Raw genomic sequence first — 17,686 nt, 5'->3', positions numbered from 1 at the left:
CTCAAGGATCGGAAAACAATATATAATAATCATAATACCATACTACGTCGGAGTTAATAATTGCGAAGAGCAGTGCTGCACCCGTACAGCGATTTCTCTGCGATATAAAATAAGCAAAATAAAAAGAAAAACTAAAGAAAAAAAAAAAAAACAAAACAAAACTGGAATCTAACCTAACAAACGAGCGTGCGGCGTACCCCACCGACCAATTGAAAACCACTTTCAAGTCTGAGACGGCCGCCGGTTTGTGCTTTGTTCAAAGTATTGTTAAACCTATTAATTATTGTTATCCTCGGCAAGCTTTTTATTTATTATAATTATTATCATTTTTCCTTTTTGTTTTTTTGTATTTACCGAACTAAGTACTCGGTGTAAACAACGTGCCCTATAACGAGTGCTTTACTTTTACAATTCTCTTTTTCTTTCGATCCGGTTTTTTTTTTCTTCGTTTTTTTATGTTTGTTAGAAGTTTTCGTTCGATCCACAATACCCACGTATACCCGCTCTGCAGACATCGATGAAATTTGATCGTGCTTGATTTAAAAAAAAAAAAAAAAAAAATCTTCGCTTTTCAAAAACGAATATAACTAATAAATAAATCGGTGAAAACGAACGAAAAAGGAACGTACCGATCGATCGTAGCCCTTTGTCCACAAGACTGTAGATTACTATCGCCATCAAATGTCTTTTTTTTTTTTAACTTTTTTTTTCAGTAACCTACCTCTTCAGATAATTTCTACAAACAGTTCATTTTTATTCAGCGTAATAAATGTATACCTCGTACCTAAGAGAAACGGGGGGGATATAATAACAATGATTCTATTAAAAAATTATATTATGTAATACAAATGGATCTGTGTAAAAAGTATTAAAATCGGACCTCTAGCCACTCGCTGGGGTACCATTGTTTAACTCGTCTCGACTTTAATTGTGTGATTCCCCAGAATAATTAACCGTACCGTACAGTCTAATGTGTATGTAATTTTATTCTACCCAGTTTGATAAGGTCGATGAAATGAATTTTTTTCGTTCATTTTCAAAATTTTCGATCATTTTTCGCGCACCGCTTCACCTCCTCCAACCTCCCCCATTTTTCGTTCGAAGCTATTGAAAGAAGCAAAAAAATCATCCTTCGTCGATTCGAATGAAATCTGATAAATTTTTCAAACGAAGAGATCTGATATACCAGCGAAACATTTTTGTTCCTCGTTTTTCTAATTTTTTTTTTTTTTTCTGCAGGGAGAAAAAAGAAACTCAAGAGCGCGATTATCGTAAGTTGGGCGTTAATTTTGCGAATGTGGATAAAATTGAGGGTCGTGGGGGAGTAGGGGCGGGGGGGGGAGGGGGGGTGGCGGAGGGTTTTCAGGGGTGGGTTAGTTTTGGGAAGGGGTGAAATTAATCGTTGGAATGGTGGATTCGGATCGGTTTTTGGTGTATTTCACCGTTAGACAAAAACATTAACATAAATCAGGAAGAAAGTGGGGAGCGCAAGAAACTGTAAGGAATAAGGGAAGAAAGGGAGGAGGAAGGGTTGGCGGGTCGGTCGCGCGGCGCGAGTCCGGGATACGGAGAAAATAGCGAAGTGAGGAAGTATAAGGAAGGAAGGAAGTAAGGAGCGAGGGGGAGAGGGATGTTTATTCGATTCATTCGAAAACCCTCCTGGCGACAATTTCAGTTTCTTAAGTTTTGGTAATTAGTATCGCGAAAACTTGCCAGCCATTTGTTCTGGACGAACTCATTGTCCCGGCAAAAAGCCGAGGCGTGTTCCCTCAATTTATTATTTCCGACCCCGTACACGCACACATCGAACACATCCGACGAACGAACCGAATCGAGCGGGGTCCTCGTCGATTTAAAAAAAACGATCGACATTTTTTCGACCATATTTTTCACCAAAGTTCCTTCACTCTCCTCGAATCCGACCCTCATCTCCCCGATTAGCTGTTACGAGTCCGTCTGCCGAACTCTTTGAAGAAAGTCTCGAAGTGGGCTGAATTGGCTGTACCCGAGGTGGCCCTCTGTCCTCGGGGATAAGAAAAGGTCGCACGGCGGGCGGTGGGAGGCAGAAGCGAGGCGGACGACGGCGGGCGGGTTCGAGAAGGCGGGAAGGGGGACGAGAAAATGGTGCGGATAAATAATCTATTAAACAAGCAATTTGTGTTTGCGTTAAGTAAAAGAACTTTCAAAGTTCGTCCGTCGCGCATTAATTATTGCCGTGATAAGCCAGCCAGACTCCCGCAGACCACCGGCGTCGCTTCAGAACTTGAGTTATACGTAACACGCGCCCCCCTCACTTCGAGTTGCCTCAGACTTTCGCCGAAAACTACTCTTCCACTCTAAACTACACCGTGATCAAAACTAACCTTCAAATGCGTACGCGCAACAAACGTGTAAACGTAACCTACGTAACCCTATGCGGTGGAGAAAAAAAAAAAGAAAAAATAAAGAAATGGTTGTCATCTTGAAAATTGAAGTAGCATCATTTCATTTTTCATTTTTCATTCTTCATTTTTTCGGTTTTCTTTTTTTAATTACCTTATCAACCGCTTTCCGATCGATCATGATAGCGCCGATGAATAGTAGATATATACATGTATATATATATGTAAAGATCTGATGATTACCTGAAAACAGAAAAAAAAAAATCGAAAATTAATAAACATTGTACACATTTTGTATTTTTCGAGGCAAAGAATTTTTTGTCAATTCAGTTTTGCTTTCCTTTTTTTTTTAGATTCATTCTTTTTCGTGTTACAATGTCAAGTTTCCTCGCTAATTTCAAAAAAGACTTTGACTTCGAATGGGGGAAGATTGGATTTAAAATTATTGACGGCTCAGCATTATTTTGGGATTATGCGATTATTAACGGTTATGTACAATACATAGATACGTACATATATACAGATATACGTGGTATACGTACATAAATATTTTTATACATAACTTTTCCGCCCCCGTTGACACCGCCGCAAAAAAAAAAAGGAGAAAGAAGGAAGGAGAATGAAAAAAAAAAACAAAAAAAAAACGGAGAACTTGTCGTTTTCTCTATTTAAGGGAGTTTTAAGGTATGGCCCGTGCATCGCGCGGCCTCGCGATGCGGAGGTAAAGCTGGCTTAGCTCGAAGATAAGCGTTGGCGGGAATAAAAAAAACTTTCTTATTAATATAATCAATCAAGCTGCTCTGAATTTAAAGCATTTTTCTTGATTTTCCAGTTTCCTGGGCACCGTATAGAAACACCACCACCACCACCAACACTTTCGAGGGAACCTAACGGGGCCGGCGGGGGGGGGGGGGGAGAATAAGGGGGGTGCCCCTGTCGAGTTTTGGCAATCAATACCAGATTAAGAAGCGCGCGGAGCTCCGGATGCCTTCCCACCAAACTAATTGCATTTTCCATCAAGACCACGTCGCGTGGTTCTATTATATTTAACGGGCATGTAGTGCAAAAAAAAAAAAAAGAAAATGAAAAGTGAAGCAAAGTAAAAAAAAATTTTCAACTTTTTTCCCTTTTACCTCTCCCTTCCGATGGTGAAAACCGGATGTGTGTATGTGAATATTGAAAAATGATCTCGAGATGAAATGTTCGGACGTTTTTTTGCTTTTTTTTTTTTTCAATTTTTTTCCTCAATTCGAAAGATTTCTTCCGTTCCAGCGAATCTGAGTCTTCATCGTCGCTCGGAATTTCGCTCGATTATAAATGGGATTCGAAAAATCGTTCGTCGGAGCTTTTTTTTTTTAACAACCCTAATTTTTCTAATTACCAAATCTTGACTGAGCATTTTTCGGAAAGAAAAATAACGAAATCGCGATCCCCGTGGGGGGATGTTTATGGAAGTGGCGTGAAGGGGTTGTACAAGGGGTTGTTGGGCGGGCTTCGAAAGAGAATAATGAAAAACAAAAAACGGAAGAAAAAAAAAAAATAAAGGCCAAAGTCTTGAAACTTGCGAAAGTCCGAAGTCAGCGCGAAACCGCTCGTACTCCGTGTTCTTTGTAACGCTCAGTGTTTTCTCGCTCTTTTTTTTCACCCTCACGCATCGCGATACAAGTGTAGGACCATAAGTACGTAGCTTCGTACGTATAATTTCAATTGTTCCCCTTTTTTTGTTTTTTTTTTTTAAATATTTTTTTCATTCTCGTTCGAAAGTAGGCATCGCGCGGGTATATTTCGTCGATGAAGTACGGGAAGAAGAAAAGAGAGAGAAACTCGGAGGGGTTGGGAATATCGAGGAGGCAGCGGCAGATAAAGTGACTGGAAGCTTCGAGAGTTTTGAGTTGTTCCGCGAAATCTCCCCTCGTGAAAAAAAAAAAAAAAAAGAAAAGCGACGGGCGGCAGCCGCGACTCAATCAACTCGGGGCTAATTTTTTTCCTTCGCATGGTCCAGTTGCTGACTAAATAAGGTGTTATATAAAAGGTATAGTTAATTGCGAGCGAACAATAAAACCTCTTTTCATTCTCTCTTCACTTTCTCGTTCTCCAGATTTGTTTTCCTCTTTCTCTTTGTTTTTTGTTTCTCTTCAATTTTCTTTCTTTTTACTCTCCCTTTATTTTCTCATAATATACGCGTCTGCTTTTTTTTCTCCTCCCTTTCTCAAAGTCTCGCTACCCGCAACGATTTAGGTACCGCAATATACGTTAAGTACTTCAACATCGTATTATACACCCCATCATTGCTCGGTTCAAAAACAAAAAAGTACAACGCACAGTTTTCGCTTGATTTTCTTGTTTCTCTCGACTTTTTTCTGTTGCCCAAAATTTTCAGTGACTCAAACTTTTCCAACAAAATTTCAACTTTCGTTCGCAAATTTGTCAATCAATCATTTTTCTGTTTTTGAGTTTTTCCATCTCTTTTCAGCGTCTTCGATAACCTTGAATATTTTTTTGGAAGTGCAGGTTTTGAATTCATAAAATTTATCGAAAGAGAAAAAAACGAAGTGGAAGGGGAGTTGAAACTCGCCGAGGCATGGAGAAGGGTAGCGTAGCTGTGTATGTACACATAAATATATGTATGAAAAAAGCTAGGTATAAGTTGATAGGTATATATGCGTATATACCACATAGGGTGGGTTCCTGGGCCCGAGTATGATGCCGTGAAAACTGCTCAATAAACTTAATTTAAGTATCACCGGAGCAGTATTCCTTTAAAATGATATACTAATCATATTCTTCGTCGGGTTTTTTCGCGCCCTTCTTTTTCCCCCGCCACCCTTCACCACTCCCCCCGTTCCCCCCGGCGCTCTCCCCACTTTCCGCTAGAACGGTTGGAAAATGAAAAAAAAAAAAAATAGGATAACCACTTCGCTTCCTCTCTTCCGTCTTCGCATCTGTAAATTTTATTTCACATATTAAACCTCCGAATCGTTTTTCACCCCCGTACTTGGAAAGGAGACGCGTGCACGGCCTGCTCTCTTTACGCGAACGAGTGAGCGCTACGATTCATTTTCTTTACCGGCGGAGCGAAACGCTGATTTTCCCTCCGCTCGAGCAAAGCCGAAATGAGCGTTTTCGCTCCTACCACAGAATAAGGACTGGTAGAACCGGAAGCGACATTACGCTATTTTGCTGATGCCAGTTTTTGTGGCCTTGAGCGAACGGCGGCCATGTTTTGAGCATGTAGATTGGTACAAGATGGCCGCCGATGCCACGTTTGTTATTAGATGTTTTGAAAATCGCGCCAGAAAATACTTGTTCAAAACATGGCGACCGCCGTTCAAGGCCACGAAAACTGGCAACAGAAACGTCAAAGGAGCCGCCGTTATTGTTCTTGTTTTGTGCTCCCACTGAGCGGCGCGCAAACGCCCGTTTTCGCTGCACAATCTTCACGAGCGGACCGAAAATACTCGTTTTCGCGCCGCTCGGGAGGATGAAAACGCTCATTTTCGCTCTCGGTGCACAACATACTATTCCATCATTCTTCAATCATTGCGATATCGATTTGGGTCATTCGGAACAGAGATCCTCGAGGATCTGTGAGAAAATAGTTCCGAGCAAAAAAAGAAACCGATGATCGGATAAACTTTGAAAAATTTTCTAAAAAAAGAAGATTGCGATTGGCTTTCCTGGGCGTGTGATGGCTGTTTTCGGGACTTCAACTAATCGTGCACGTGTGTGAGGTGCGTAACGAATATGCGAGCATACGAGGCTAAAAAAGACCGACCAAAGAGGAAAGAGAGAGTCAATATAGAGGGAGGGAAAAGGAGACGAGAAAATGAGTCGAAGGAAAGGGGTTGCGAATTGGCCATGTATTTTTCCATAGAAATTATATGTACGTGCAGTTTCCATGTAACAGTCGTATCGCCGAGACTGAAGCGTGGCATTGTCAGCGGCAAGGGAACACAACTAATTCGGAAGAATATAAATAGTGTCGCGGTGAATTCGTTACGTTCTTATTATTATACTTTTGTCCGATTCTTCCTTCCCTTCGTTCTTCGTTCTCTTTATTTCCTCTTCTTTTTGTTTTGTTTCATTCATTTTTTTTCTTCTTCCTCTATCACAGAGCTCACCCGCAGCTGTCACCCTTCGGTGTTTCGCAATTTTAAATACTACGTAAGGGAAGAAGAATGGCAGAAGAAAGAAAAAAAAAAAAATTGAAAAAAAAATCTGAATAAAGGAAGCGAGAGAAAGGAAAAGAAGAGAAAAGAAACCCGGGGAAAAAAGAGGAAAAATATAGAAATGATTGTTAATGAAAAGTTCAGATCCGTTTTCTCCGCGTTAATATTAACGACCGAAAACTTTTTTTTTCTTTCCTCCGATTTCTTTTTTCCGTCAAATATTTGTCAGGAATCAGCGGGAATAAAAGATGACGATGACGTTGATTTTGATTAAACCCTTTTCTTTTTTTTCTCTCTCTCTCCTCTCTTTTATTTTTCACAGCGCACGTACGCGATATCATTCATCGGTGGAAACGCGATCAGTAGGGGCTGCGCACCGACAGGAACGATGATTTTTCATGCACGTACAATACGTACGGCGTATGGGGTGACTCGAACCAACGAAGAATCTCTTCAAGTTTGATCGGTTCGCTTCTCCCTTAGAAAAAAAGCGCTATGTAGCCATCGTTATATTCTGATGTGTTATTATTTTAACGACCTACCGTCGGGCTAAACTATACAGCTTCGTATAGATCGCGGAAAGTTGAGGAGGAGGGGGGGGGGGGGCGTTAGGGGGGTGTTAAAGCTATTGGTTATAGATGCATAGGTACGTACGTACACCGGCGTTCATTTTATACAAAAATACCGAGTGCAGCTGGTCCCCATTCCCCATTCCTTGCCCAATCGACTTTTTTATACTTTATAACACCCGCGCCGACATCCAACCCCACCCTCCACCCCCCCGACCCCCGTGTATATCCGACATGCGGAATTCCGTCTATTATATGTAAGTATACGATGTATAGATATATCGACGAGAGAGAGATTACGAGAATAATATAATATAATGAATCATCGCGATACAGATTAATAAATTCTCGCGAGTCGTTCTGCAGGCAGGCAGAAGAAAAAAAAAAAAAACGAAACAAAAAAAAAAAACATTGAAACAAAATACGATGAAATGAAAAATAATATTCCACGGGTACTTGTGCTCCCGTACGTTTTATAAGGGAAAGGAAAAACCTATTGAAGAATATATTTTTTGCAAAATTATGTATCGATGTAACAGACGTGCGTGGTGATAAATTTTCTGTACGCATGTACCCAAACTGAAATAAAATTTGGAGAGAGAGAGAAAGAGAAAAAAAAAAAAAAATTAACGAAAAGTAGACGCTGCGTTGAATTTCTAGATGAATTAGATCGTGAAATTTCGGGGTTGACGAACGGAGTTTTGATTATTCACGCATACCTTGTGTCGTTTGTTTTAAGACACGACGTGCGGAGATGTATTATAAATGCGCTATAAGTTACACGGGTATTTATGAATAGCAACCGCGAAGGCAGGCGAAGGTGCAGGGATAGATGTATTATTTTGAAACGGTGCAGCTGCCTTGGCTCATATCGCTCGTTCACCGACTGACTGACCAGCTCCGCTCGCTCGCTCGGTCGGTAAGGCAGATTCATTCTCACCGCGCGTCGAGAACCTAACCTATTCGGAATCGCCCGTTTTTCCTCCCTCACGATTTTGAGGGGAGGGGGGGGGGGGGGGGGGGGGGGGGGTAGCGTCGCCGGCTCGGACTCCAGGTGGCCAAATCCCCCCGGAGTGTTGAAAACCGAAAATGAACATCCAGTTCCGGCACACGGTGACCCAGTCTTCGTGCGAGCCTACACTATATTTGAATAAATATTTCTGGACACCCGAACCCCACCCAAAGACGCTTGACCGCCGCCAACGTCTCTTCCTCCTTCCGACGAATGAATGAACGTGGTTCGTTACAACATCGCGCTAACCGTTTACCGATCCGATCCGTCCGCTGAAATTTTTCCCCTCGTTTTTTCATTCCGTCGGTTTTCATTTTTTTCTTATTCCTTCCGTCGGACTGATCACATCCGGTAATACGAATTTCGATTATTTTGAAAAAAGGTTTTCAATTTCTTTTTTGTTTTCGTCAAAAATCGATGTCAACTGTACGGTTGAATTTTTGGGGTGGAAACCGCGAGCAAAAACTAGAAGAAGAATCGACGGGATCGTCGTGATTTTTCTTCATTTCGTTAGCAATTATTTTCTAATTTTATTTAAGGCTTGTTCTATTTTCGATACCAAACTATTTTAGCACTATATATTATATAGCGCGTAGTCTGCGGTCCAACTGCCGTGTCTCGTACTATAATTATAAGTACACATGGTATAAGTATTAAGTATACACCCAGATGTATGTACTACACTATAGTAAAATGTATACTCCGCTAAACTATAAGTGTAATCCAAGAAAAGCTTCGCATTTGTAACAGTTTTACTAGCCAACTATTTTCTCGACTCGCGTGCCCCCCCCCCATTTTTGTTTTCAATTATAATTATTACTCATCCGATGAGAATGAGTGTAAGAAAACATTTGAGTAAAAACCGAAAATCGTCGAAACGGACGAAAAAATTCGGCCATCTTTTTTCTCTCGCAATCAGTAAATGTACGTGACTGTGCGTTTAACAATTAGTTCGGATTCAGAGCGATAATATTCACAGATATATATGTTATGCGAATATTTGCCATAATCTACTCACATGTATACGTATATATAATGTATGTAATGTATTTAATGTACTGGAGTTGCAATTGACACGAGAAACACGTTGATACACGTTGCACGTGTGTATACATTCAGTGTGGATATACATGGTACACGCGATATGTGCATGTAAAATTTTCATCTATGTATTCGGCGTATGTAATATCTACGGAACGAGCGAGCGAGCGAGAGTGTATATAGGTGCGAGCGTGTGTATTAGAACCGCCTGGACTGGAATTAGGTTCTTCCGTTGTTTCTATTACAAAATAGATGGCATGATATTATCAACGGTGTCTCGTTATGTACGAGGATATAAATGTACATATCTCCTCTACTAGGCACGGGCACATAGGATATAGGTGAACATCGTCTACGCGCCGTACATAACGTACCGCACCGCAACCTTTACTGACCTACAGAGAAATCCGACAACGTTTCAGTCGGATCGAACCCTATGCGATCGGCGAAACCGCGACGCGCTCTCTCAAAAAACCGAAGACCGAATTCAAGAAAAACCAAAAAATTGTCCATCGAATTTCTTACCGAGAATTTTTCATTTTTCCTCTTTTCCCTCTTTATTTTTTATTTATTTATTTTTTTTTTTGGGGGGAGTTTAAAAATGGCACGAGCCAAAAAAAAAAAAACAAAAAGAACAGAAAAGAAAAACATGGAAAACCGAGGGGATGGTAAAAATCGAATAAATGAACGCAATCGAGGAGACGCGTGAGGAATCCGATGTGGATGCGAGTGCGAAATGAGCCGTGGCGAGTACATGGCGGAGTTTAGTGGAATATATATTCATATATGTGTACATATTATGGCGCAGAGGTTGGTGATCAGCTCACGTGACCCACAGGAAACTTCCAATCGTCTTCTGCAATTATTTCGTAGTGTATATGATCCAGTGTATCAGGGCCAGAGAGTGGTGTTAAGTAGATTCATGATCCCAACAATTCACGTCATACACGCTAAACCCGACGGAATCGCTCGCCATGTGCATAACGCGAACTTTAATATTTTAAAGACACCCCCACCCACGCGATAAATCTGATGCAGTTTCGCCGATCCTTCGGAACAACGTTTTTCGTGGAAGCGCGCGGACGGGCCCAGCGACGCCGCGAATCGAACCATCGAAACCCAATTCTTACGTTTTCGATCGGATTCAATTATTTTATTTTTTTTTTTTCTCGAAATCGTTTGTTCATTTTTTTTCGATTCGCCCAAACCGAAACCGAAGAAGTCTTTGATTAATTAACGATCTCATGCATGAGTAATCATTTCGTAGATAACGTTCAATTTCATATCTAGTGAAAAAATGTTTTTTCAAACTTGAAAAACAATTAGATTGACCTTTTTTTTTTTTGCTTTCTAGTTCAACAAATTTTTAGATCGTTTAAATTTTTTTTAAATTTTGAGTTTTCGTGAAATTTTTATTGATTTATCGACCGTTGTAGAAATTCCGATCGAATGAGTACAGAAAAGCTCACGATACCTGTAACGGCGATTCGATTAATTATACTGAGACTGCAAAGTAAATCTTGATCTAATTTATTTTAGTTTTAATTTATTGGTTTCATTTATTTCAGGTGGATAGCGGCGCTGCAATGTATACGCAAGTATATAATGTATACCTTATTTATATCCTGATATTGCAGCTGCTCCAAAAACACTGACCTAAATGAATTTTGTAATCGTGACAAAGAGAGGGAAAAAAAAAAAAGAAAAAAAATTGGAAATAATAAACCAAATTATCCTTGTTCGTCTTTTTATTTCCTCGACGTTCCTAAATTTAGCGACGAGATAACGCGGTTCGAAAATAAACTTATTGTTTTAAGAGATCCCCTAATTTGGTTGTACGCCAAGGTGAGTGAACGCGATAATCGAATTAGATTTTCGAAACTCGAAGAGCAAGAACGAAGGAAAATTATAAAAACTTGAAAAAAAAAAACCAACCTGCTCTCATACGGCGAACTATATTTGTGTATAAATCCTTGGATCCTGTTAGGACGAAAATTCACAAATTTGGAATTTTTATACCTCCTTCTCGCCACCCGACGACGAAATACATTTCCAAAATTTATCCTTTTTTTAATTCTACTGTTCTCACTATTTCAATTAATTTTTATGTATATAAAATTTTACTCTCTGTATTCTTACTTCTTCACTTATTATTATCTCGAACGTATTTTTGATTGTAATTTTTTCAATGCACGTAAAAATTTCTCACAAACCACGAGAAAAAAAAAAAAAAATTATCAAAAAAGTTTCTTTTGTTCTCGGTTCCTTATCGCGATTGTCGTAAATTGTTACACTACACTGCTGATCAACTCTCGAAAATGATAAAAAGAAGAAAATCTAATAATTATCTGTTTTTACTCTGAGTAAGGATTTTTTTTTTTTCAATCACCAAATAATAAAGATACAAGATCGTTGTATATTTTTTGAGTGATTGATTATTGATTTTTTATTTTTTATTTCCAAACATATGAATTTTCGTCGACGAACGTATGTATTATACGCGCATAATAATTGAAGAGTTGCGAAACTTTGATGATGATTTCAGTGCAACTGGAGTAGTTCGAAGTTTGAGGTGAGACGAGTGTAAAATATTTCCGTTGGTATAACCAAACCGCGGAGTGTGACTGAGAGATTGAACGTGTAGGGTAGCATAAGTTGCACATGTGATGGAAGAGAAAATAGAATAAAACGAAAATATGACAAACAAAAAAAAAAAAAAAAAGATCAACGAAAAAGAGGAAAAAAGGAGAGAAAAAGTTATAACCGCGATGATAACATCTGTTAAGCAATCTACAATCTTTGCGGAGGTGTTATTATTTATTTGTTTAAAATCGCTTGTGCTAATATTTACTGATCAACTTGACGCCGCCGACGACGCTGCCTCTCTCGACTACACTATTATCTGCGGAACAGATAATGAACAATTTTTCGTCGTTTCTATGCAATACCGCGCGCTCCGCAATAGGCGCGGTTATCGCTGAACACTTATCATTGTCGCATTGCGAGAAAAAAAAAACGAAAAAACGGAAAAACTGAAAAACTTCAAACAAATTTCAGTGAGAGTGCTCGAAGAAATTGGCTTCGATTTCTCTTTTTGTTTTCTACACGATTTCGTATCCGTGCAAACATTGCCTGCGGGGGGTGAAAGGGGATAAAATAATATGGTTGTGAAAATCAAATTCTATTTGAAAATTTTCGATTTTTTACTCGACGATAAACATGGCGTTCGTCCATGGGGCGAATTAGACGAGGTGTGTCTAAATCCAGACGAGGTGCGAGCGCCGCGGGGGCCGATAATCGAACTGCACTTTGGTGTGCGCTGCGCGTGATGAATCGCGCTTATATTCATGTAGTTCGATGATCATTCGGTTGAACTTGTAGCAGCGATGACGTTAATTATAACGTAATTATTCCCGAATCGATACGCCGGTCACATGTAGTGTACTTGGTCGCGGAATTTTCACGGACTAAGAACAATCCGCCCCCCCTGTGTTCCCCCGTTGCTCCATACGCATGTACGTGTTTGGTGATACATTATCCTAACCTAACCTCCAACCGACGTCAATGTCGACGACAGAAACAGATCGTAACGGATACACGTCATACGCGTAGGCCAAACATCGGTGACATCGAAAATCAAAAATTTTAACCAAATTTCCACGAATTTCTGAAGAACTATCAAAATACAGCTCGCTCGAATCACGGAGTGTTCGAATCATGTAGAGGGGAAACTCACACGGAAAAAAAACAATCGCTCAATTGATGAATTGATTACATTCGTTTTCAATTACATCGACGAGTTTGATTTCTCTCGAGGCAAAAAGAGAAAAAAAAAATGGACAACAAAAAGGAAATTTTTCTATAACACAAATATCAATTACCTATACAAGGCGGAAATGCTTCGAAGATGGGATGAGGAGATTCTGGTGCGGCAAATGTCCCGATGTCGTCGTTATAAACTGTACGTTAGTTTAGCAAAGCGTGCATGGCAAAGGCGGGCACAAGGCTGCTAGAAAATTTTCTTTTTGGTTTCATTTTTTTTTTTTTTTTTTTCGGTTCTTTCTTTTTTATTTTGTTGCTTGTTTTTGCTCGTTGGTTTAAATCGCGGGAAACAGCTGACTATGTACGATATAATACGTACGGCATCGGGTCAGGTAGCGACAGTTTAATGGTACCGGACAGAAATAGTCAAGCGAACTTACTTGCAGCTTTCCAGGCTGCAAGCATCACTACGAAATTATAGAGCCGGTGTAATTATTTCATTCAACTGTACATATTATCATCTTTGTCGTCGACGTGATATTGAAAGAAAATCAGAGAAAAAAAAAAAAAAAAGAAGAAGAATAAAAACCTAACAATGAGACAAAAAAGATGTAACTTAATTTCATTTCACCAAAAAATGACGATCTGTCGAAAAAAAAAAGAAATTTACTCGTCAAGAAGCAGAAGAAAAAACCGAAGGAAATTTTTATTGTCCGGAAGAATGAGTTCCGAATAAATTTTTGTCGTTTACACCCTTATTGCGTCTACCTACCGAATTTGTACTTCAAAGACTCATACGCTTGTACTATAATTCTCACGATTTTATTTTCTCACTCTCTTTCCTTTTGAGGGGCGAAAGGGTAGGGGGGAGTTTTTTTAGGGTGACCCTAACCTATGAACCAAATAAACGAGCGGGCAGGTATAGTTGAGGTTATAACGAACATCGAGTAACATTCGCTTGTTGAAACTTTCCTCGTGAACTTTGAAAAGATTTTATAAAATCGAGTATCGCAATTGTTCCGCGTCAAGTTGAATGAAAATCTTTGAAATAATTCCGACCGCTTTATTTTCTTATAACGAAAGGCTGAATTGCGCGGCGTAGCGGTGGTCACGGGTCATTACACTCCGTAACTTCTCTCTCTCTTCATTTACTTGCATTTTTTTCCACGTCTCTCTCTTTCCCTAATTAACCCCAGAGCGATTCTCCGATCGAAAATCAGACGGTATCGCGAACAGATTTTGCTACCAAAAGTCAACGATTGCGTTTTATTTTCCTTTTTTTTTTTTTCTCTTCTTCTTCTCCGTTCGCCCATAATTTTTCTCAACGTATCCGAAAGAAAGGAGGAAAAAACGAAAAACTGACGCAAAAAAGAAGCCGAGGAAGGCGGGAAAAAAAAAAAAAGGAAAACCGAAAAAACCCGAGGGTAGAAAGAGGGGAGGTTCGACTCGCGGTCGGGGGTGGGTATGGAAAGAGTGGCGGGGAGAGAAAAAGCGCGAGAAAAGGGGTGTGCGGGGGGGGGGGGGGGGGGGGGGGGGGGAAATCTCTCCACCGCCCCCAGCATCTTTGACGCCCCCAAGAGAGAGAGTAGAGGGATCCGCCCCTTCTTTTGCTCAAGCCTTCGACGTCCTCCAACCATACTTCCGGTTTTCTACGGTCTCGCCTTCCGCCCACTATTTCCACCTACACATCCTACTTTTCATCTATACCTAGCCGATGTATATCGCGAGAAAAATTCCAACAACCTACACACCTTCGCCGTATAGTTTTAACATTTTTCAAATACATATGTCGCGGTATACACCATCGGCTGTCCTTACCACCCCCTCGCCCCACCCCCACCCCCAACCTTACTTTACCTTCCAGCGAAGGTATTTCACTTTTGAGTCGACTCGTCGCGATAGAGAATATTTCCTCTTTTGGTCTTTTGTTTTGTCAATTTTTTCTTTGGGAATTGGAAAAATAAAATTATCAATTTTCCTCCCCCCCCCCCCCCCTCCCAGCCCCTTGCCCCCGCTAGTTTTCGATCGATCCATTGTTTCATATTAGTATGTAATACAACGGGTGAAAAATTTTCCAAGTACATGAAATTTTCAAGTGCGATAAAGAAGAAATCATTTCTGTAAAAATTAATCACACTCATGAAATTACTTCATACGTTACATTCGTGTATACGATAGGCGAAATGCAGATGAGGGAAATACTATGCAAAAATAAATCATGAGGAGCAAAAAAAAAAAGGAGGAAGAGAAAAGAAAATCAGAAAATTGAAAAAGGAGGACGATGTGTGACGAAATTTAGTGAAATAAGCGGCACGATTTTTCTACATGTAACATATAATAATATACGAGTGTACATAAATAAGCGATATTATATTATTTACATTGTACATAGCATGTATAAATTATATGTATCGTATGTATTTATATACATGTTAATTACATAGGTATAAGTAGAAAAAATTGGAACAAAAATAAAAAAACAAGAAATCGTTACATATAATGATAATGACGGTGCAGCATCGTATAAATATATAATAATCAGTGCAGGTGCAGGTTGCAGGTTGCAGGTTGCAGGTTGCGGCGGGTAAATGATAATTATATACGTATACATATGTATATATACACTCGCATGTATATATGTATACATATATAAATATGTGAATCGATTATTTTTTTTTTTGCAGTGAGTTGCAGGTTGGCAGAGTAGGTTGCAGGCATATTTTGATTTTGATATTTTTTTTTTTTTTTTTGGTTTCAGGCATTTAGGCGAGTAGTAGATTTTCTCTCTACCTGCACAGGTCTCCAGCGTGGCTCCAGCATATCCTGCGGGAAAATTCAGGGTCGCCCTCGTCGCAGGTCCTGCAGATCCTTTCGCTCCTCTTCTTCCCGTGTTTTAATTTTGATTACCCTTATCTTCCACAAGGTCCTTCGTAGATTTTTTTTCTTATATCTTCGTAATGTGTTTTATTTTTCTCTACCGTTCGAACTTTTTCTTCTTCAAAAAATCGTCTTCTTTCGTTTTTCCGTTTCCATACAATTATTTGTCAATTTCGAATTCTTCTTGTTTTCTATGTTAATTCAATGTCCGTAACGTATTTCATTTTTTCGACATGAGTTGCACGTTTCGTATGGAGCGCAGAAAACAAAAATGAATGGGAAAGACCGAAAGAACAAAAACGAGAACGAAGCAAAACGGAAGATAAAACTCGAGACGAAACTTCGAACTATTTTAAAATTGTGAGAAAATTGAATTGTCTATTTTGCAAAAGAACATGGACCACCAATAATTATTTTCTATATCTTCGCCGCAGCATCAATTGTGAAAATTCTTCTTCTCCCACGTGGCGCAGCAGCAGCAGCAGCACCAGCAGCGGATCAATTAATCTTTCGACTTTTTACTTTTCCTCCTTTTCTTTTTTTATTCAAATTCTTCCTTTTTTATTCTCTTCCGTCTTTGTCTTATATTTGCTTTACTTCTTAGGCAAGTCTCTCCTCTTCTTTTCGATTACTTCTTCATCCGCGGTTATCGTTTATACGTTTCATTTAAACCATTTTCGTTGCTGTTCTTGTTATTATTATCATTATTATTACCGTGATTATTATCTTCGTTATCGGTGTTAGTGTTATGATTATTATTTGGAGAAAAAAAATGAAAATTCTTTTCCTCAAGTCGATGTTCGTTGAAACGACGAGCGAAAATAAGAAAAAGAAATCATATGTTGCGTTTCTTTTTATTTGAGAGAATTTTTTTTGTTGGTTTTCGTCGTTTTTTATCGAAATGACAATTAATCAATTACATTCGTTGAAAATCGTGTGCGCAAATGTTTAATCAGAATAAAAACGACATATCGTTGATGATGATGATTATTATGACGACGATGATGACGATGACGACGATGACGATAATTTATATATATATTCATATGTATATATTATTGATATACATATAGATATAACGTTGCGAAATTTTTTTTTTTTTTTCTGTTATATATAATACGTATGCGTTACTCTTCGAGTATACAGATATATATAGTACATATATATATGCGATATAATTTGTTTCGTCGGTTTTTTGTTGTAAATTGTTTTTGGTTTTTTCGCTTCTTCGTATCGTTCTTTAGAAGAGTGATAGTTTTTTTTTTTTTTTTTGTCGTTTTAATAGTTTTTTTTTTGCTTTTCGGTGATTTTGTTTTTTTGTTTTTTTTTGTTTATAGAATTTTGCGGAGGCGTCGGGGTAGTCGCGGGCTGAGTTTCGCGCGCCTGTCGACTGCCGTGTGGCGACTCTCTGCGCCGCGACGCACCACCACCCAACGGTTAAAATCCTGACGGCGTTCGCTATACTCGGGACGCGACGCGCGACTTTCATGCGGTATTTTGCGTCGGCGCACTGAACACGCGATTAACACCACGGACAACGCTTGTACACTAGACCAAACTACCACCACGACTGCACCGACTACTATCTTCCGACGTACCGAACTAGATGGAAACTTAAACGTCAGAAATTTCTCGCCGATAATTCCAAGCCAATTCCAAACTAATTGAAACATTCGTTTACGTCGCGAAAGGAAAGAAACAAACGAGAAACGCATTGCAACAAACATTGAGAAAGAAAGTCTTTTGATTCGTTTTTTTTTTTTTTTATTCGTCTCAATTCCAGGTGGAAAAATTTCTGTCAACAGTCGTCGAAAATTTACTCAATTTTCCGACGACTTTGACGAAGCGCAGGTCGACTTTCGATTGCAATTCAAA

The 17,686-nt window shown here is 39.3% G+C and overlaps 1 protein-coding gene across 9 annotated transcripts in view; it reads right to left on the bottom strand.

The window, feature by feature from the left end:
- LOC105684366 (forkhead box protein P1) overlaps positions 1–16,900 on the bottom strand; it is a 197,852-nt gene extending 180,952 nt beyond the window's left edge. For 3 of the 9 annotated variants that reach the window (XR_007278658.1, XR_007278659.1, XR_007278657.1), the window contains exon 1: positions 15,725–16,899. Coding sequence is in view for 5 of the 9 variants with exons in the window: in XM_020851379.3 (XP_020707038.2) it covers positions 15,725–15,754 (30 nt within the window). In the remaining 4 variants the exon portion in view is untranslated. Of the gene's footprint in view, positions 1–11,107; positions 11,706–15,724 lie in introns of those variants that run through there. The other 6 variants (XM_020851379.3, XM_020851377.3, XM_020851375.3 and 3 more) reach the window with 6 other exon arrangements.
- Positions 16,901–17,686: the final 786 nt, after the last annotated feature.

This window comes from Athalia rosae, chromosome 5 (assembly GCF_917208135.1).
Source record: "Athalia rosae chromosome 5, iyAthRosa1.1, whole genome shotgun sequence".
Taxonomy (NCBI): Eukaryota; Metazoa; Arthropoda; class Insecta; order Hymenoptera; family Athaliidae; genus Athalia; species Athalia rosae.
This window is presented reverse-complemented; position numbering and strand designations above follow the sequence as displayed.